At 45.6% G+C, this 21088-nt stretch overlaps 2 protein-coding genes and 1 long non-coding RNA gene across 28 annotated transcripts; 2 read left to right on the top strand and 1 right to left on the bottom strand.

The window, feature by feature from the left end:
* Positions 1–2246: 2246 nt before the first annotated feature.
* On the top strand, positions 2247–7634 carry LOC127932215 (uncharacterized). Its single transcript, XR_008144600.1, has 3 exons — positions 2247–2902; positions 3802–6800; positions 7134–7634. It is a non-coding gene; the product is annotated as an uncharacterized LOC127932215 (long non-coding RNA).
* On the bottom strand, positions 6601–8977 carry LOC118395491 (uncharacterized). The gene is made up of 5 exons (XM_035789311.2): positions 8445–8977; positions 8085–8142; positions 7529–7899; positions 7108–7299; positions 6601–6778 (listed from the first exon to the last, which is right to left on the bottom strand). Exons 1-5 carry the CDS (start codon positions 8975–8977, stop codon positions 6700–6702), a joined length of 1233 nt encoding a protein of 410 aa, XP_035645204.1. The 3' UTR covers positions 6601–6699.
* Positions 8978–9674: 697 nt separating this feature from the next.
* Positions 9675–21057, top strand: LOC118387064 (TGF-beta-activated kinase 1 and MAP3K7-binding protein 3-like). 26 transcript variants are annotated; one of them, XM_052526906.1, is made up of 9 exons: positions 9675–9934; positions 11152–11320; positions 12769–13464; positions 13519–13536; positions 13573–14248; positions 14412–14572; positions 14969–15062; positions 15191–15274; positions 20176–21057. In XM_052526906.1, the coding sequence occupies exons 2-9, from the start codon at positions 11219–11221 to the stop codon at positions 20322–20324; spliced, it is 1980 nt and encodes a 659-aa protein (XP_052382866.1). In that variant the 5' UTR covers positions 9675–9934; positions 11152–11218; the 3' UTR covers positions 20325–21057. The 26 variants fall into 26 exon arrangements, with proteins under 26 accessions (XP_052382866.1, XP_052382900.1, XP_052382892.1 ...); XM_052526940.1 differs by lacking the exon at positions 13519–13536 and having other exon boundaries at positions 12769–13428; positions 13609–14248; XM_052526932.1 differs by lacking the exon at positions 13519–13536 and having other exon boundaries at positions 12769–13428; positions 13591–14248.
* Positions 21058–21088: the final 31 nt, after the last annotated feature.

The following is a 21088-nucleotide window of genomic DNA, read 5'->3' as shown; positions in this document are numbered from 1 at the left end:
TCTCGGTATCTAATGGCAGTCAGGCTACCTCTGGCTGTGCGGCCCCCCAAAGAAATGCCACCCCACACCATGACTGACCCACCGCCAAACCGGTCACGCTGGAGGATGTTGCAGGCAGCAGAACGTTCTCCACGGCGTCTCCAGACTCTGTCATGTCTGTCACGTGCTCAGTGTGAACCTGCTTTCATCTGTGAAGAGCACAGGGCGCCAGTGGCGAATTTGCCAATCTTCTCTGGCAAATGCCAAACAACCTGCACGGTGTTGGGCTGTAAGCACAAGCCCCACCTGTGGACATCGGGCCCTCATACCACCCTCATGGAGTCTGTTTCTGACCATTTGAGCAGACACATGCACATTTGTGGCCTGCTAGAGGTCATTTTGCAGGGCTCTGGCAGTGCTCCTCCTTTCACAAAGGCGGAGGTAGCGGTCCTGCTGCTGGGTTGTTGCCCTCCTACGGCCTCCTCCACGTCTCCTGATGTACTGGTCTGTCTCCTGGTAGTGCCTCCATGCTCTGGACACTAAGCTGACAGACAGAGCAAACCTTCTTGCCACAGCTCGCATTGATGTGCCATCCTGGATGAGCTGCACTACCTGAGCCACTTGTGTGGGTTGTAGACTCCGTCTCATGCTACCACTAGAGTGAAAGCACTGCCAGCATTCAAAAGTGACCAAAACACCAGCCAGGAAGCATAGGAACTGATAAGTGGTCTGTGGTCCCCACCTGCAGAACCACTCCTTTATTGAGGGTGTCTTGCTAATTGCCTATAATTTCCACCTGTTGTCTATTCCATTTGCACAACAGCATGTGAAATGTATTGTCAATCAGTGTTGCTTCCTAAGTGGACAGTTTGATTTCACAGAAGTGTGATTGACTTGGAGTTACATTGTGTTGTTTAAGTGTTCCCTTTATTTTTTGAGCAGTGTATTTTGCCACTGTGGCCTATTTATTGCCTTACCTCCCTAATCTTACAACATTTGTACACAGTGTATATAGATATTTATATTGTGTGAATAACTGTACATATGTCTATCCCATGTGTTGTTTTTGATGCACTACTTTGCTTTATCTTGGCCAGGTCGCAGTTGTAATTGAGAAATTGTTCTCAACTGGCCTACCTGGTTAAATAAAGGTGAAATAAAATACATTATACGCCGATCCTCAACACAGGGGCCCCTCAGGGGTGCGTGCTCAGTCCCCTCCTGTACTCCATGTTTACTCATGACTGCACGGCCAGGCACGACTCCAACACCATCATTTTTTTTTTACCTTTATTTAACCAGGCAAGTCAGTTAAGAACATATTCTTATTTTCAATGACGGCCTGGGAACAGTGGGTTAACTGCCTGTTCAGGGGCAGAACGACAGATTTGTACCTTGTCAGCTCAGGGGTTTGAACTCGCAACCTTCCGGTTACTAGTCCAACGCTCTAACCACTAGGCTACACTGCCGCCCCCATTAAGTTTGCCGATGACACAACAGTGTGTGCCTTATCACCGACAACGACGAGACAGTGCGTATGGCCCAATACTTCACTGTGGCCAAGCTTCCTACCATCCAGGACCTCTATACCAGGCGGTGTCAGAGGAAAGCCCTAAAAATTGCCAAAGACTGTATATAGTCTCGCTATTGTTATTTTACTGCTGCTCTTTAATTACTTATTCCTTTTATTTCTTATTCTTATTCATATTTTTTAAACCGCATTGTTGATTAGGGGCTTGTAAGTAAGCATTTCACTATAAGGTTGTATTGTGTTGTATTTGACGCATGTGACTAATACAATTTGATTTGAAGTACTGTTCAAAACACGCACATCATTAATTGAAATTGGGCCTTCAAACAAATTAGCATGAAGGGAAGGACATCAGTCACACATCGAAAAAATAAATGTTTCATCAAAAAGGAATATCATTCCTTTCTGGTCTAAATGCAGACGTGTGCATTACATTCTCATTAAGCAGTGATTTTTATAGAGTTATGGAATGGGGAAGAAACCCCAATAACTCAGAGACATTGATGTCAATGTCGTCAGTCAATATGCAAAAAAATATGACATAATGTTACAATTTTCACTCAAGTTACTGAGATGGTTTTAAGAGTGTATCGGTCTTTGGGAAAGCCACCAGCATGCCAAGAGTCAACTCTCCGGCTAATGTCCGGAACTGAAACCTGAGAGCCAGACCAGCATGCATCACTCAGCCAGACCAGCATGCATCACCAGTGCTACAGGTCACAGTCAGTATAAAAGACACACTGTAATCGGCCTACTGTATACTACGATGTAAGATTTTAAATCGTTGATTTGAGAGGTAGGATACAGTGAGACTTTGCTCAGGTTACAGAGAAGAAGGACACTGGGGAGTTGTGGGGCCTGTGTTTGACACAGATCCACTGAAGAAGTTATGTCGTCAAAGCTGGGGACACACCAAATAGTGTTTCAAGAGCACGGATTACTATGATGTGAAAAAAGCAACGGGTGCCAGCTGCTCTCTAGTGTTCACCCCACCTCATCCATCCACCTCCTCTCTTGGGGCAGAGGGTAGTGTGAACGGTGGAGTCAGTTCCTTGAATCAGTCAGTTCCTTGAAGACTGAATGGTATTGGTCCCAACCAGAGACCCTCAAGGCATCAGGGACAACAAGAAGACTGACTGCCTTATATAGCCCCACAGCTGTGGGAACTAATCAAGTCTGGCGACAGGTCGCTTGAATCAGGCCAGGCCTGAGCCTCAGCTGCTGTGGCACGGCCAAACACCCCTTTCGACCAGCCTCAGAATGGTACGGCCCACACACCCCTATGTCCGTCCAGCCCTGGAGTGGAACGTCTCGTCAGACTTTCACTATGCTGGGTCAGAGGCACTGGTCTAGTGATGGCCACTACCGTAATAATTTAATTCACTTTAATTGGTAAGTGTGAAATAATATGATACCCCTGCCAAAAGGATACCCAAGCTAAGATACTACGATATGTACATTGCTTTTCCCTCAACATATTGGTATATCTTGTCTCACAAGGGTGTCTTTATGTGAAAACAACATAAGAGAGACGTCTGTATCGATGAGTAGCTTGCCAATCTATAATTGGCTCATCTGCTGAAACAGACAGCACATACGTGTGTAAAACGAGATTAAAGTTGTGGATGAAAGCTGCCAACTGGTGGCAGGTCTGACTGCGTGGCAGCAGTATCAGACTGGACTAGTGTCTTCCGACACGGCCCGGCATGTCAAGACCCCGTGACCTGGTGGGGCCTCTCCTTTCCAGGAGCTGCCTTGTCTGTGCGGTTAACTGTGGTGGCACATAGACAAGTGTCCTGCTTTTGAGGTGGCAAGATAAGACCCCCCCCAAACACAAACATAGAGAGCAAATCAAGTCATTTCTGTTGAATTTTTGCTACTGGGATTGGGGACTTACTGTCATTAGACTTCTCCCATTAAAGGGGTAACCTGAAGTTGCTTTACATCCATTTTTGGACTTGTAAATGAATAATATTACCCATTGATTCCTGAAGAATACGGCTTATTATAACTTGTTTTGCTCTAATGTTGTTATACACAGTAAATGTAAACAAACACTGTTTAGCCTCAAAACATATTTAAAACTAGAGTTTTGATATCGCGGACGGTCAGTCATTGCATCCATAGCGCTGCCTATGAATTTGAGAGTGGATACATTTCTCCAGCCCTATCCCTCAGCTTTTACCAAAATGGGAACGGGGAGAACGTTTTGCTATTGTTTCAACTGCTGATTGCCGCTTTAAAGGCAGGATGTGTAGATGTCCACTACTGTAGACCTTTATTTTTTACAGGAGCCCAGAGATTGGCGCTGTGCTCCACTGAACTACATTATGGCCACCACAACATCGATGGGAAGGTGCTGTTTCAGAGGAATGTCACAAGCTGTGGTGTGTGTGAGCTCAGCTGCAGGGGGACTTGACAGGTGAGTGGCCACTATGACAGGTGTAAGTCTCTGGTTAAGTTTCTGCTAGCATAGAGAGCCTACAGGAGATCACATTGAATTATAGCTATCATTTAAGGACTATAAACCTTTCCACAACAGAGTAACAAGTTATGGAATAGTTGCAATGGAATAGTCTTTTTTTCTTTTCTTTTATTATTAGTTTGTGCCTACATAGCCTTGTTAATGTAAACCATATTATTGAGAGACACGAAAAATGGGAATTGAAGATTCTTTTGGGGAAACTTTTCTGCCATTCCAGATCCTTCCAGACAAATATTGGGCACATTTTTGAACAGGGCACAAGGGTGAAATCTGGTTCCAATGATTTGCACGGTGGGACAAAAAAGACCTCTGTTTCCTCTAGATGTCTCTGTAAGTAGATACAAAGCCTTCAGAAAGTAATCAGACTACTTGACTTTTTCTAAATGTTGTTAGGTTACAGCCTTATTCTAAAATTGATACAATTGTTTTTTCCCCTAATCAGTCTACACACAAGACTACATAATGACGAAGCAAAAACTGGATTTTAGAAATGTTTGCTAATTTATTACAAATAAAAACGTAAACATTACATTTACATAAGTATTCAGACACTTTAGTCAGTACTTTGTTGAAGCACCTTTGGCAGCGATTACAACCTTCTTGGGAATGACTCTGCAAGCTTGGCACACCAGTATTTGGGGAGTTTCCCCATTCTTCTCTGCAGATCCTCTCAAGCTCTGTCAGGTTGGATTAGGAGCGTTGCTGCACAGATATTTTCAGGTCTCTCTAGAGATTGTTCGATCGGGTTCAAGTCCGGGCTCTGGCTGGGCTATTTAAGGACATTCAGAGACTTGTCCAGAAGCTACTCCTGCGTTGTCTTGGCTGTGTGCTTAGGGTCGTTGTCCTGTTGGAAGGTGAAACTTTACCCCAGTCTGAGGTCCTGAGCGCTCTGGAGCAGGTTTTCCTCAAGGATTTCTCTGTACTTTGCTCTGTTCATCTTTGCCTCAATCCTGACTAGTCTACCAGTCCCTGCCGTTGAAAAACATCCGCACAGCATGATGCTGCCACCACCATGCTTCACTGTAGGGATGGTGCCAGGTTTCCTCCAGAAGTGAAGCTTGGCATTCAGGTCAAATAGTTCAATCTTGGTTTCATAAGACCAGAGAATCTTGTTTCTCATGGTCCTAGTCTTTCGGTGCCTTTTGGCAAACTCCAAGAGGGCTGTCATGTGCCTTTTACTGAGAAATGGCTTCTGCCTGGACACTCTACCATAAGGGCCTGATTGGTGGAGTGCTGCAGAGATGGTTGTCCTTTTGGAAGGTTTTCCCATTTCCACAGAGGAACTCTCGAACTCTGTCAGAGCGACAATTGGATTCTTGGTCACCTCCCAGACCAAGGCCCTTCTTCCCAATTTCTCAGTTTGGCAGAGCGGCCATCTCTAAGGAGAGTCTTGGTGGTTCCAACCAAACTTCTTACATTTAAGAATGATGGAGGCCACTATGTTCTTGGGGACCTTCAATGCTGTAGAAATGTTTTGGTACCCTTCCCCAGATCTGTGCCTCAACGCAATCCTGTTTCAGAGCTCTACGGACAATTCCTTTGACCTCAGCTTGGTTTTTACTCCGACATGCACTGTCAACTGTGGAACCTTACATAGGTAGGTGTGTGCCTTTCCAAATCATGTCCAATCAATTGAATTTACCACAGGTGGACTCCAATCATGTTGTCGCAACATCTCAAGGATGATCAATGGAAACAGGATGCACCTGAGCTCAATTTCGAGTCTCATAGCAAAGGGTCTGAATACTTATTAAGTAAGGTATTTCAGTTGTTATTTTGATACATTTGCTAATTTTAAAAAAAATGTTTTTGCTTTGTCATTATGGGGTATCGTGTGTACTGCTGAGGTGTTCCCCCCTCCATTTTAGAATAAGGCTGTAACGTAACAAAATGTGAAAAAGTCAAGGGGTCTGAGTACTTTCCAAAGGCACTGTATAATGTCAGTACTATCAGTTAACAGCCACTGGCTATATTTAGGCCCATGACAAGTGAGACCTGGCTCGGTGACCAAGTGCCCAGAAGCAGAGCAGTTGACTTATCAATTACAAATAACTTTTCCATGATCCACAGCTCTGATCTGGGTCAGCGATTGACACTGGCTTACCCATTTGAAAAACGTGAGCAATTTTGGTAACCTGAGATTCTGTTGCGATCTTATATTGTTGACCATCTTCTTTTATTTATGTGCTGATATAATTCAGCAGACACTTGTCAACTGTGAACTCAATGGCCAATACAGTGTAGTAGTAATGTAATGCCAACATAGAAATCAGGTTCACCATTCATCAGTAAACTGGGATTTTTATGTTTTCACACCATTCTCCTGTTTAAATATATGAAAATCTTCTGTTCCATAATTGATCCATTCTCGTTGGAAATATACATATCAAAACAAATGTTGAGTTACTCATCTTCACATGTACCCCTCATTTTTTCGATTTGGAGGGAAACAAGTGGAAGTTCTTATTAACTACTATAATAATTCACGATCCAAAACTTTAGTAACAGTCACCGCTGCCCTCTAGTGTTGATGGATAAAGTTGGCAGTGCACCTGTTTTTTTGTAAAGGGAATTCATTACACAGTACATAGAAGGTAACACATTTCACAATTAAACACAATTATAACTTTTCCTATGTATTACTTTTAGGACAAGGAGCAAAAAGTCTGTATGATACGAATTAGCATAGAAAATGTAACTGCATTTAATGTAATACCATTATCCTCTGTTTCAACAAAATCTCTGCAAAGCCAACCCTCTCACCGTCTTGGAGAGGGCACCATCTGTGGAGAGAAAGACATTCAGGTTAATACAATACAACATAAAGTCCTCCACAATGTCAATGCAATCTATGGTGCATTAATACTCACAAATGGCTGTTATTTAGTCACAATCATTATGAGATGATAATAACATATTATAAGGGGGTCATACATACTCGTGACAAGTTACAATGCCTTATAACCATGCTTGAAGTAAGGTGTACCTGAATTAAATCTCAATTTGGGATTTTCTGAATCAACATGAGTCAACATGATAGAAATAGCCTTGATCCCCAAACCCTGGTTATCAGGTCATAGTCTGGCTGTTACTTTGCATTGACATGACTGACCTCTTTTTCCTCTGCTGGACCACCAGGGGCTTCGTGGGTGCCAACTGTGGAGCGGTCAGGTAGCATGTAGAGCTGGACTTCCAGGGGTGCGATGGAGGTAAGGGAGTGGTGGAGGAGAGCTGGGTGCCTGGGGTGATGGATCTCCCACTGGGAGGAGATGACGCGGGAAAGGAGCGGCCAGGCCTGGTCCCACTGCAACGTCCCACACAGACATATTCATCCTGCACATCACTTCTGTTCTCATAAAACTGAAGATCTAGGTTCCCCCACATAAACACATCAATCACAGTCAATCAATCAATCACTTTATTATCCCAGTTGGGAAAACTGTTTTAAAAAAATGGACTGATGTGCTTTAAAGAACAGTTTAGAGCTTCACTCTAAGAGCTCAACTCCGGGCATGGTCTTTTGCAGGACTTACTTCTGACTTGGCGGGAGCCTTCTCAACCCTTTGACCGTAAAAGGATTAACCTTATTGTATCCCTTCTTGGATGAAGAACTGGGAACATCAGGGAGAGCGGCGGCCTGCATGGAAGAGGTCTCTCGATAGCCGTTACACCACACCACGTTGTTTTTGAATGTTGACAGGGAGATGTCCCCTAAGGTGGCACTCTTATTGGCTCGCGGGTGCCTCCTGATGACAGCGCTGCTCCTGAGTCGCTGGTTCCTCCGCAAGGCGTCCAACGAGGTGTGTGTTTGTTGCACTGTCAGCAGCTTGATGCCCATGTTGTTGATAGGTGAGTGGACTGTGCCATTTGGCTCATAGTAGGACAGCTCCTTGTCTCCACAATTCTGAGATTAATGGAAAAAAGAGATCAAGTATAGGTATAGGAATAGGGGACCATTTGGGATGTAACCAAGGTCTCCAGATTCAATCTCATGGATCTACAGAGCATTCAAAGTATTGTTGAGCAATATGAATCATTCTAGTGTGGAAGTAAACTGGCAAGGTAAAACTTAGATGTTGGTTAACTCACTTGAAATGACCTTAGCATAGCGTGGCAGGTAAAACAGAGCATTTCATCATCTTGAACACTGTTGGGAAATCAGTTTTTCCTGAACTCAGTAACAGTGGCATGTATTTTAGTAATTAAACCTTACATAAGATTTCGCATGGACAGACTTTCGCTGGCTCTAATCTGTATCAACCAAAACTAGACATAATAGAATAGAAGAGAATCATATCAATTTTGGTGTGACATTTACATCTGTATTTTGCCTATGACGTGTATTCCAGGCTTTCTAGAATAAAGTGCCTATAGCCTATTGGAAATATCATTTTTGAGCACGCATTTAAAAGTTCACATCATCAGACTGAAAGTAGCCTTTTTGCTTACCATGCAGAAGATAACTTTTTACATTCATCCGTCTGTTTGTGTTTGGAAAACGTGTCTCTTTTTTCAGATATAAGTGCATATTGTTGCTCCAAGTAGTCTCCAGTAGCGCTGTTGTTTTTACCTCTGATTGGTGGCATGGTAAAATCGAAGGGCTCTTCCTCGCAGCTTTTCAGCACCACCCATGTCCCCGGATGTGTAGGGATATGTGTGTGACAGGGGAAACGGCGCAATCTGTCACTTCTGTATTGTTCAATGAACCGCTCAGGGTCGTTGTAATGCTGAGATTGCGATATGACATCACATGTATTCTCTGCACACTCTCTTCTCTGATATGAAATTATTTTTCCGGACAGTTTGCCCTTGGTGCAAATATCAATCCTGTAACTACATGCATTTTGCGACCAGGCACCGACTCCGTCATTGCTCTCTGTTTGATCATAGTAATCAACACAGTCATCGCCGACCTCCAATAAATGTGCTGTTGAAAGTCGATCCTGTTCTTCTTTCGCACAACATTTAATATGTCGTTTCATGACACTTTGCTTTTATCATAGTCTATAACTTCATTAATTGTGGCGTAGGATTTTGTAGGCCCATGTTCATGACATTGGTCCACATTGTTGCGTAAAAGACTCCAGTCCCGTTACATGGTAACCACAGCATCAGCCGACATGACGCCGTACAACTATGGACTTTTTAACTATAGTACCAGTTTTTATTAACTCGCTTTTGTAAATGATTAATTCAACTTTTGAGGTATTTGATAACTGTCAATACATGTGTCTTCGGGTCAGGCAATCAATTAGGGAATATTGCCTTAACAAGAGGAGTGTCTTGCATACTTTTTTTGCATTGAATTGTTATAGCATATTTGTAACACATAGATGGAACAACCTTTCCAATATGCAATCAATAGGCCTAAGAAAGATAATGACCTAGGGCCTATATGTTATAGCCTACAATACCGGGGCATGCTTGGCCTACACTGGCTGGACTGTGTCCGATAATAACCTAACTCATCATGACGCCCTTCCCTTGTCAAATCATTTTGTATTGGTCACATACACATATTTAACAGATGTTATTGTGGGTGTAACGAAATGCGTGTGTCCCTTGTAAGAGGAAATATCAAATGACACATAATAGGATTCGCCTCACATACAGTTATTACAACTACTGTACTTAAACCACATCTACATATGTATTAAGGAAAGAAGGGAGGCTCGACTGGACGGGGCGCAAAAGACAAGCATGCGCAGTACCAACAATTTAGATTTAGACCACTTCCTGCTCCGAAAAGCTTACATTTATCGCGATAGATCCAATTTCGTATGTGGAGACGACGGCCTTGTCTTGGAATGAAACACAATCGCTTTATCTATCAAGAGTGAAATACATATTCGTCTGCCACTTTCGGAAAATATCAGATCGATGGGCTTTCTCTGAAACTGTAGCTATAATGGTCCATGACAGGAGTGAGTAAGCTCATGGTAAGTCGAAGTAGCTAACGTTAGCTAAATCTTGGTTTCGATACATTGTGAGCTTTCTAGCTAGCTAACACCTATAGATTCGCTGGCTAGCTACGTTAACGTGATTAGCTTCTCTATGTCAGATTACTTGTTGGTGTGTGCCTTTCTGGTCAACGGCGCTTTAGGAAGAAGTTGTCCGCTAACGCTATCGACGTTAACATTAGCTCATCTCTTTAACTCGATACCAAAGATTTGTTTGTGTCGATACTTGGTGGTTGCTAGCTAGCTAACGTTAGCAATCAACATACGCATCCTATTTGTCTAGTTAACGCGCTTATCCAAAAACGACAATAGTAGGTAGCCAACTAGTTTCGTTGGCCAGCTAGCTGGCTACTCTAGTTACTTAGCTAAATTTAGTATGTGGACGGCGCGCTATTTTGTTTAGGTTGTCAGCCATTTAACATTAATTTGTTTTTGTCTTCCGTGTAAGTAACGCTAGCTAGCTAAGACCAATAAGAACAACTAACGTAACGTTTGTCAGTTGACGTTATAGCATGATTGACCAGAAATTATGAGTCGGATCACTATTATCCACTGCAGAGGGATAACGTTAGGTAACTTAGATGGCTAAAATGCCACAGACGTTGATGCTGATGCGAACGCAAACACGTTAGTGATCAGTATGAATTAGTTAGCTGGCGTAGGTAACACTTGTGCATGTCGCGTTCTCTAGCTAGGTAGCAAGCTGTCTTGGGTTTTAGGTTGTTGCTTGGTGCAGTGAGATGACTAAACTATCACACCAGATACCATGCCTGTCTGTTGCAGCCAAACCCGTCGGTTGTGTGAAGTGTCGGATGGGGTTATTGACCAGTTTTAGCCCGGCTAACCCCTCCTTGCTGCTTTATCGGCCTGTCTGTTTGGTCATTAGGGCCCATAAACTGTCCGTAACATATGTGTCGCCTAATTACATTGTTTCTGCAGAGGAACCGCTGACCAAAGCTGCCAAAAAGCCTCCTTCCGTTTGTAAGCACATCCTCTAACCCTTGTTGCTATTTAAAGCACTGATCTTGCGGCAGAGGCGCAGACTTTTAATGTTGTGTGGCTGGGCTGATGTGATGTAATGACGACTGCAGATTGTTTCGAGCTTTTCATGATTGTGTGTGTGTGTGTGTGTGTGTGTGTGTGTGTGTGTGTGTGTGTGTGTGTGTGTGTGTGTGTGTGTGTGTGTGTGTGTGTAGAGGATGAGAAGAGCACAGGTGCAGCGTTCAGGGCTGTGAGCTCAGTGACTCTCTCTGTGGGCTCAGGATGGCGCAGGGAGGCCCTCAGTTAGACTATCACATCCTGCAGGACCTCAAGCAGCGCTTCCCCGAGATCCCAGAGGGAGTAGTGTCCCAGTGCCTTCTGCAGGTATGCTACCGTAGCCAGACAGCTATGATCACACGCAATAATAGTGTGTGTCCCAAATGACACATTATTCCCTATAGTGTATTACTTTGGCCGGGGCCATATCGACCCTGGTCAAAAGTAACATTTAAGCCCTGTTGCCACTGGCTCTTAAAATTAGGGCCAAATTCGAGCTGGCTCGAATGGAATTCTCAACTTCGAGCTGGATCTAAGGAAATCCGAGCCAGCGCAGCCCAGTTTCACAACTGGTGCCAGTTCGATTAGAATTCGGGTTGGGGATGCTGTTACCATGCAACCACCAAGCTGATCACTGCTGGATGCGGACAAAACATTTAGCTAGCTCTTCTGAGCAGATGGACAAGCAGTACTGCAGTAGTTAGACATGAAACAAATTACCACCATAGCTGTATCCTTTATTAATTTATGCACTAAACAATAACATTTATGAGAACAGAGCCCTCAATGCTAGCTAGCTACCTAACATTAGCAAGCAAATCAGTCTAAAGAAGCGAACAGGTATTTTAGCTGGCCAGGCTCTATCGAAAGCTAGCTAGCTGTCATCTGGTTTGCTTGGATAGCTAGCTAGCTAATAGACCATGGCATGAGAGGTAGGAATTAAGCTAGCCAGCCTTGTATGCTAACGACAACGCTAATGTCAGCGAGCTAAATACATGGCTCTGAGTCTGGCTGGCACTGGCAGGAGTATGGGGTAATGTTAGTTACAGGGGGAATTTCATTCTTCAACATCTCGCTAGCTAGAAGCCAGCTGCAGTCACATTGGCTGCCTAGCAACATTATATAATTGATCATTTCCGGAGGCAGTGGAAACGCTTTGAAGTCAACCTAGGTTGGGCCCATTTAAGGCCAGTGGAAAGGGACTTTAGTGTACTGCATAGGGAATTAGGGTGCCATTTGGGGCTCACTCAGGCTACAAACATGCACTGATTCTCTAATTGAAATGCCTGTATGCTGCTTCACAGATCTAGGCTTACACATGTATGCCTATATATGAAGTTGAACATCGCCTCCCGAGTGGCACACTGCATCGCAGTTCTAGCTGTGCCACTAGAGATCCTGGTTCGAGTCCAGGCACTGTCGCAGTCGGCCGCGACCGGGAGATCCATGGGGTGGCGCACAATTGGCCCAGCATTGTCCGGGTTAGGGGAGGGTTTGGCCGGAAGGGATGTTCTTGTCCCTTCGCGCTCTAGCGGCTCCTGTAGTGGGCTGTAACTGGATACCATGAAATTTGGGAGAATAAAGAGTTAAACTTGTTTTTTTAAAACATTGACAGTTGTTTGTGTGGTTTAGTTGATGATCTGTTATGACCCCAGGAAGTTAGTATGCCTCTGTTTTTCTACTGTAAATCGACAGACCAGTGACCCCTATAGAACTACAACATCAGTCTGGGCCACATCACTGAATCTTTTATCCTGTCTCCTTTCCTCCTCCAGAACAACAATAACCTGGATATATGCTGTCACCTGCTGGCTCAGGAGAGTAACAGATACCTCTATGGGGAGTACCAAAGTCCGGAGGAGGCCCGTCTGAGCCGGAACCACATGCTGCACATCCAGCTAGGGGGCTACCCCCCCTCGGAGGCGGGCAAGGACAATGGAGGCGGGCGCTCCCTGGTGCACAGCTCCAGTGACGGTTACATCGAGCCCCAGCACGTCAGCTTCACGGAACCCCTCTCGGCCCCCGCCACCATAGCCCCCTCGCTGGGGTACAACCCCTTCTTCATGAATGACCACGGGGGGCGCATGGCCAGCACCCCCACTCCGCCTCCCGTGCAGGGAATGTCCCCTACCTACTCGCCTGTTCCTCGCTACACCATGAACCCTATCACTGTCACTCTGTCTCAGAACCTGCCCAACGCCCCCCAGGCCCTGCAGATCCCTGCCGGTCACTATGGCAACAGTGGCGGTAATGCCCTCTACATCCGGCCCTCCCCCTCCCAGAGCCCGCAGCCCTCCCCCTGGCCCTCGTCCGGGCAGCCTGTGTATCAGCCCTCGCCCTACACCACTCCCACCTACCAGTCCCCGTATAGCTCGCCCCAGCACCAGCCCCAACAGCAGGTGCAGCCCCAACAGCAGGTGCAGCCCCAACAGCAGGTGCAGCCCCAACAGCAGGTGCAGCCCCAACAGCAGGTGCAGCCCCAACAGCAGGTGCAGCCCCAACAGCAGGTGCAGCCCCAACAGCAGGTGCAGCACCAACAGCAGGTGCAGCCCCAACAGCAGGTGCAGCACCAACAGCAGGTGCAGCACCAACAGCAGGTGCAGCACCAACAGCAGGTGCAGCACCAACAGCAGGTGCAGCACCAACCCCAGCACCAGCAGACCCATGTCTTCCTGCCCATCAGCCCTCCCACCTTGGCCAGCATGCCCTACCATCACCAGCAACAACAGCAGCAGCAGCAGCCCATCTACCGGCCGTACCTACCCAAGAGCTCCCTGAAGAACCAGATTGAGATCACCCTGGAGGGCCCGCGGCCCCACAGCAACTCCCCCGTGCACTGCCCCCCGGGACAGACTCTCTACATGGCTACCAGCCCCTCTCCCAGCTCACCCCAGCGGGGCCTCAGCCTGAGCGGGGGGAGCTCTGCCACCTTCCACCCCGGGGTATACCTGCACCAGAGCCCCGCGCGGCCCCGGCCCGCTTCCTCACCCCAGCCAGGCAGCCAGGCGGGCTACACCTTTAAGATCAAAGTGTCCCCAGGCCAGGCCCAGCAGCAGAGGCCGCTCTCAGGTTCCCCTCCAGTGGCTTCCTCTCCTGAATCTCTGCTCAACATGGTGGACCAGGGGGAGCATCACGCGCTGGCCCCGGCACCCATCCTGCCCATCTCAGCCCTGCCCGGTAACATCGTCAGCCACATCGCCAACCGCATGCCTCGCCGCTCCAGCTCGGGCTCCGACGACTACGCTTACACTCAGGGTAAGCACGGCTTATGAACGGATACGTTTGTGTGTGTGTGTGTGCGCGCGCTCACAGAACCATAGATGTGTATGCGTTCCTGCACATCCGCATGCCGTATCCGGCCCACCTCCCGACCCGTCCCACCTGTTTGAAGCAGTCTTCCCACCACTGTGTCCCCCAGCTCTCCTGCTGCACCAGAGGGCCCGGATGGAGCGTCTGCTGAAGGAGCTGCTGATGGAGAGGCAGAAGCTGGAGCAGCTGAAGGCAGACGTCAACGACATGGAGTACGACGCCCTCCAGAGACGCTTCAGGCGAGTCAACAGCACCAGCCTCATCCCCCGGGTAAGAGGGACACACACACACACATACGGGGGGAGCAACACGCAGATGTGATTGCATAGGCCCCTAAACACATACATCGGTGAGGTTTAAATGCATGATCACGTGCATGCATATACACACTCCTTTTTGAAGGCATAGTACTTAACATGTTTTTTCTTTTTTGCACACACACACCTTTGAATGCTTAGCCACACAAACATGTTTGAAGGCACACATACAAACACACGCACATTAGCTACATGCATGTATAAAAAAATATATATATATATTATATGTATATGTGTATATTTCTGTGAAATGTGTATACAAACAGTAAATCAATGCAGGGTACAGAGTTGTCTACATTTGTATTTTTTTGGTCTCATCCAACCCACCGGTGTTCTGCGGCTGTTCCAGCCTGAAGAGATGACCCGGTTGCGCAGTCTGAACAGACAGCTACAGATTGATGTCGACTGTACCCTGAAGGAGACGGATCTTCTGCAGTCTCTAGGTACACACACACACACACACACACACAGAGAAACACACAAACAGGCGTTTGAAGATGCAATATGTACAAGAGCACACATTCAGGTGTCAAATAACAGATGCTGTATGAGTTGTGTAATTTGTCATCAGGGAAGTTTGATCCACAAGCCGAGAACAACTTTTATAAGAACATTCAGACCGGTCCGGTGGTACCGCCCAAGCCAGGAAGAAAAGGTGAGATACAGGATGTCGTCTGTTGTACCACTGTAAACATTGGTAGGACTTTATTTTTAAGGGGGCAATCTGTGGTTGGTACATCCAGTTTTTGGACTTAAATGAATTATATATGCCCTCTGTTTCTTGAAGGATTTCAGACCAACCCTCTTCCTGTAGGTCTACTGTCTTGTAGGATTTCAGACCAACCCTCTTCCTGGAGGTCTACTGTCCTGTAGGATTTCAGACCAACCCTCTTCCTGTAGGTCTACTGTCCTGTAGGATTTCAGACTAACCCTCTTCCTGGAGGTCTACTGTCCTGTAGGATTTCAGACCAACCCTCTTCCTGGAGGTCTACTGTCTTGTAGGATTTCAGACCAACCCTCTTCCTGGAGGTCTTACTGTCTTGTAGGATTTCAGACCAACCCTCTTCCTGGAGGTCTACTGTCCTGTAGGATTTCAGACCAACCCTCTTCCTGGAGGTCTACTGTCCTGTAGGATTTCAGACCAACCCTCTTCCTGTAGGTCTACTGTCCTGTAGGATTTCAGACTAACCCTCTTCCTGGAGGTCTACTGTCCTGTAGGATTTCAGACCAACCCTCTTCCTGTAGGTCTACTGTCCTGTAGGATTTCAGACCAACCCTCTTCCTGGAGGTCTTACTGTCCTGTAGGATTTCAGACCAACCCTCTTCCTGGAGGTCTTACTGTCCTGTAGGATTTCAGACCAACTCTCTTCCTGGAGGTCTACTGTCCTGTAGGATTTCAGACCAACCCTAATTTAGCAGTTTTGATTCAGCTAGTTAAGGTCTTGTTGAGCAGCTAATTACTAGAATCAGGTGTGTTAAATTAGGGTTGGACTGAGAACCCACAGGACGGTAGATCTCCAGGAAGAGGGTTGGGCAGCCTTGCTGTATAGCCTCAAAACGTGGTTAAAACTATAATTTTGGTTTCATGGATGGTCAGTCCTTGCATCTATATCTCTTGAGTTTGAGAGTGGTTCCATATCTCCAGCCCCGTACCTCAGCTGTTTACGAAAACAGTGGTGGGGTGTCTGCTTTGTTATTGTTTGAACAGCAGGTTTCCCCTCTTCTATCCCTTACTCCTCAACCCACCAACATTTTTATTATACCGAGATTATTTTTCATTCCATACATGCAGAGAAGTGGATCAATATAGTATACCTAGCTAGTAGCTCTCTCCCTGTCACCCCCCAATCCCTGTTAGCATTCCAGCGAGTGCTATTTCTAGTCTCTACCTTAGTTGAATGTTTTGCAGTTCTTCTGAATGAAACACTGAGACTGCTGCTGATTTTGCATCGGGCAGTCAGGATGGATACCTATTACCGGAGTCACCCAGATAATTGCTTTGTCTACTTCTGCTGCTGCACTGGTATTCATTAAGAAGCCTAGCAGCGAGAGAGAGAGAGAGAGAGAGAGTGTGCATGCATTTGTTCGTTTTAGTCCATTCTTCTGTGTTGGGTAAAGATCTGATTTTAGTGCAGGGTTAACATTGTTGGACCATACGCCACACTGTAAACATGGATCACTAGGCTTATAACCCCCACGAAAACATTTTCTTTGCAAATCTCAGTCAAATTCTCAGAATTCTCATCCTATACCCATGAGGAATAGGAAGCCCTCTGTTACCAGACGGTGTGTGTGTGCAGTGTCATTTTTCACCTGCATGACTTTCATGTCGGTGGCTGTGGCATTTTTCACTGTGGCTGTGTGACTTTTTTTATAATGCCTTGTAATTACATTTGACAGAATATTGCTTGTTTTAGTTTTTTCCTCATTCTCTCTGATCACTCCCTATCAGTAGACCAAATGTGATAAATGATCGCGTGACCATGCCTTTTGTTGATTTACTTTTGTGTTGCAGAGACTCCCTGTGTGGACATTCTCCAAATGTTTTTGAAAGCATTTCCTTCTCAGACAGGTCTTAAAATGGTGCCGTGTGTGTGTGTGTGTGTGTGTGTGTGTGTGTGTGTGTGTGTGTGTGTGTGGTAATGACATTAATTTAATTTCGTGCTTGATATTGTAATTTTGGGTTAACTCACCTTATTCGCCACTAGATAGTCTCACCCTCGTTGGTGATATACGACAGCCATTTTGCACCAGAAGGCTCACCACTACCACACCAGCTATAGCAGTGGAAGGATTGTGGCAATTTGATCCTGTATATGACAGTAGTAGGATAAAAGGAGCAGGTTATGCATCTAGCTATGACACCAGTGTGGTCGACACCCCTGCTCTTGCCATGAATGCCTATGGGATCCTTGCTGCACAACGAGTTAGGCCCTCTGTTAACATCCCATTGGAAGGACTTCCTCCCCTGTTATGTTTGGTACTGTGATGATGAACCGGTCTCGCCAGTTTTGCAGAGGGCGAGACCTGCCTCTTCATTTAGATGAAACCAGTGGGTGAGCAGTGCGGTTTCGTGTGAGGCTCGCGCTGCTCAGAATAGAATTACGCTGGTTCAGTTGACAAGATTCCGTTGCGCGGCTCATGCCCGAGAACACTTGATAAAGTGGCTTGCTGTCTTCTGCTGGCAAAATGCGGTGTAGCATCTATTAAAAAAAAAAACTGTTTTCCTAACGCCCCAGTTTACCTCCTCTGTAAGACTTGTGGTATTTGCTGTGTTTGTTGGTGCGATACTAAGTAGAGCTGGGAATCGCCAAGGACGTCACGAGACAATATCACCATATTTAGGTGCCGATGCGATATGTATTACGATTCTTACAATTCTATATGTATTGCAATTTAATGTTCTAAGCATATTGCTGAAAAAACAAGTTTTGGTTAAGGAAATGAAAGTGCTGAAAACATGCTTGCTCACGATTGAGAACAAGCTATAGGATGAAACATACAGGTGTTTTGGGGGCAGGAACAGCTGACTAGCGCTAGTTAACGCTAAGTACTGAAGTAAAAAGAAAAAAAAAAGTGTGTAGAGTCAAATATCTATATATTATTATCCCAAAATAATATTGCAGTATGTACAGTGATTTTTTTTTGTTTACCGCAACGTGTAAAGTGTTTCATGAGCTGAGCTAAAACAAAATATCTCAAGACATTTTCCATATGCTCAAAGCATATTTCTCATGTTTTTACGTCCCTGTTAGCCTGTTAGAGAGCATTTCTCCTTCGACAAGATAATCCATCAACCTGATTGGTATGGCATATCAAGAAGCTGATTTAAACAACATGATCATTACACGGGTGCACCTTGTTCTGGGGACAATAAAGGCCACTCTAAAATGTGCACTTTTGTCACACAAACCAATGCCACAGATGTCTCAAGTTTTGAGGGAGTGTGCAATTGGCATGCTGACTGCAGGAATGTCCACCCGAGCTGTTGCCAGAGAATTCAATGTTCATTTCTCTACCATAAGCCACCTCTAATGTTGTTTTGGAGAATTTGGCAGTATGTCCAACCGGCCTCCCAACCCGCAAACCATGTGTATGGTGTCATGTGGGAGAGCGGTTTGCTGATGAACCGAGTGCCCCATGGTGGGGTGATGGTATGGGCAGGCATAAGCTACGAACACCAATTGCATTTTATCGATGGCAATTTGAATGCACAGAAATACCGTGATGAGATCCTGAGGTCCGTTGTGAGGCCCATTTTCTTTTAAGGTATCTGTAACCAAAAGATTAATATCTGTATTCCCAGTCATGTGAAATCCATAGATTAGGGCCTAATGAATGTATTTAAATTGGCTGATTTATGGACTAACTCAGTAAAATCTTTGAAATTGTTGCATGTTGCATATTTAAATTTTGGTTCGGTATAACTATCGATAATTTTATTTCTCTCCCCCCCCCCCCCCACCCATTACTAATGCTAAGACTGCTTACAGAGCATTCGGAAATTGTTCAGACCACTTGGCTTTTTCCACATTTTGTTATGATACAGCCTTATTCTAAAATTGATTAAATAAAATATTTTCCTCATCAATCTACACGCAATACCCCATAATGAAATGTCTGCAAATTTATTAAAAGTAGAAAAGAGAACTGAGAAACTTCCAGAAGGACAACCATCTCTGCAGTACTCCACCAATCAGGCCTTAATGGTAGTGGCCAGACGGAGGCCATTTCTCAGTAAAAGGCACACGACAACCCGCTTGGAGTTTGCCAAAGGGCACCTATAGGACTCCGATCATGAGAAACAAGATTCTCTGGTCTGATGGAACTCTTTGGCCTGAATGCCAGGAAACATGGCACCATCCCTACGGTGACGTATGGTGGTGGCAGCATCATGCTGTGGAGATGTTTTTAAGTGGCAGGCACTGGGAGACTAGTCAGGATCAAGGGAAAGATGAACGGCGCAAAGTATGGAGAGATCCTTGATGAAAACCTGCTCCAGATTACTCAGGACCTCTGACTGAGGTGAAGGTTCACCTTCCAACAAGACAACGACCCTAAGCACACAGCCAAGACGATGCAGGAGTGGCTTCGGGACAAGTCTCAATGTCTTTGAGTGAACCCAATCGAACATCTCTGGAGACCTGAAAATAGTTGTGCAGCGACGCTCCCCTTCCAACCTGACGATGCTTGAGGACCTGCAGATTAGAATGGGAGAAGCCTCTCAAATACAGGTGTGCTAAGCTTGTAGCGTCATACCTAAGAAGAATCGAGGCTGTAATCGCTGCGAAAGGTGCTTCAACAAATACTGATTAATGGGTCTGAATACTTGTGATTTTTTTTTTTTTTCCCCCACGCATTTCTACACTTGTTTTTGCTTTGTCATTATGGGGTATTGTGTGTAGATTGAGGGGAAAAAATACGATTTTAATCCATTTTAGAATAAGGCTGTAAAGTAACAAAATGTGGAAAAAGCCAAGGGGTCTGAATACTTTCCGAATGCACTGTATGTTCTTCGTTAATGACGCTAAGCCTGTATGTGTACCCCTCTCCCAGAGGGGGAGCGGAACCCCAAGCCTGCTGTCGCGGGGCCCCAGAGGGACGAGGACTTTGAGGGAGCCCAGTGGAGCTGTGAAGAATGCACCTTCCTCAACCACCCTGCACTCAACCGCTGTGAACAGTGCGAAATGCCGCGCTACACCTGAACCGTTCCGGACAGTAGTCCCCCCTCCTTACTTCCTTTTCCTGTAAACTCCTCTGCCCATGTTCTTGTGTAATGACCATCCTTCCCTGTCAATCTATATATAAGCCCCTCCTACCTGTTTATGGAAGAGACACCCCCTCACCCCCCCTCCTTTTGTCTCTTTAGAGGAACTCACCCATGCACTTTGAACCTTGTCTCCATTGGTGAAAAACATTTTCCCAGGATGAGGACAGCAGGAGACTATTCCCATGGCAACCCAAAAGGGAGGGACTAGCTGTGTGGACAGTGGCAGTGGCTACAGAACAGCCAATGAAGCGTTGTTTTTAGAAAACTGAGGAGGCGGCGTGGTTTATCCGGTGAACATTCCGTTACAGAATGAATGAGATTGTCCTGTTTACACGACTGAGCCCATTCCCAAACCCTACCGACGGGCGGACGTTCTTTCCCTTACAAAATGACCAGGGCTGCACTCTCTGGCAGTGGGACAATGCAATTGCATAAAGAAAGGGTCTGATGAACTAATCCTAATGTAGATTATACACTGTATCAGCTCTGTACCAAGAGCTCCTTCTTTCATCGAATGAAGAACACTAAAGAGGCTTGCATATGAATATATTCCTGGTACTTTTATGCATATTATGCCCACACTGTATTCCATGTTTAAAAAAAAAAAAGATTTCCCCGTGCAAATGCCTCAAGTTGCTGTACTTAATAAAGGAGCTGATTCTATGTGACGGATGCTTTACGCCTGGAATATCTTTCCTG

The sequence above is a fragment of the Oncorhynchus keta genome, chromosome 1 (genome assembly GCF_023373465.1).
Source record: "Oncorhynchus keta strain PuntledgeMale-10-30-2019 chromosome 1, Oket_V2, whole genome shotgun sequence".
In the NCBI taxonomy this organism is placed as follows: domain Eukaryota; kingdom Metazoa; phylum Chordata; class Actinopteri; order Salmoniformes; family Salmonidae; genus Oncorhynchus; species Oncorhynchus keta.
The sequence above is the reverse complement of the archived record's forward strand: the minus strand, read 5'-3'. Positions and strand labels throughout refer to the sequence as shown.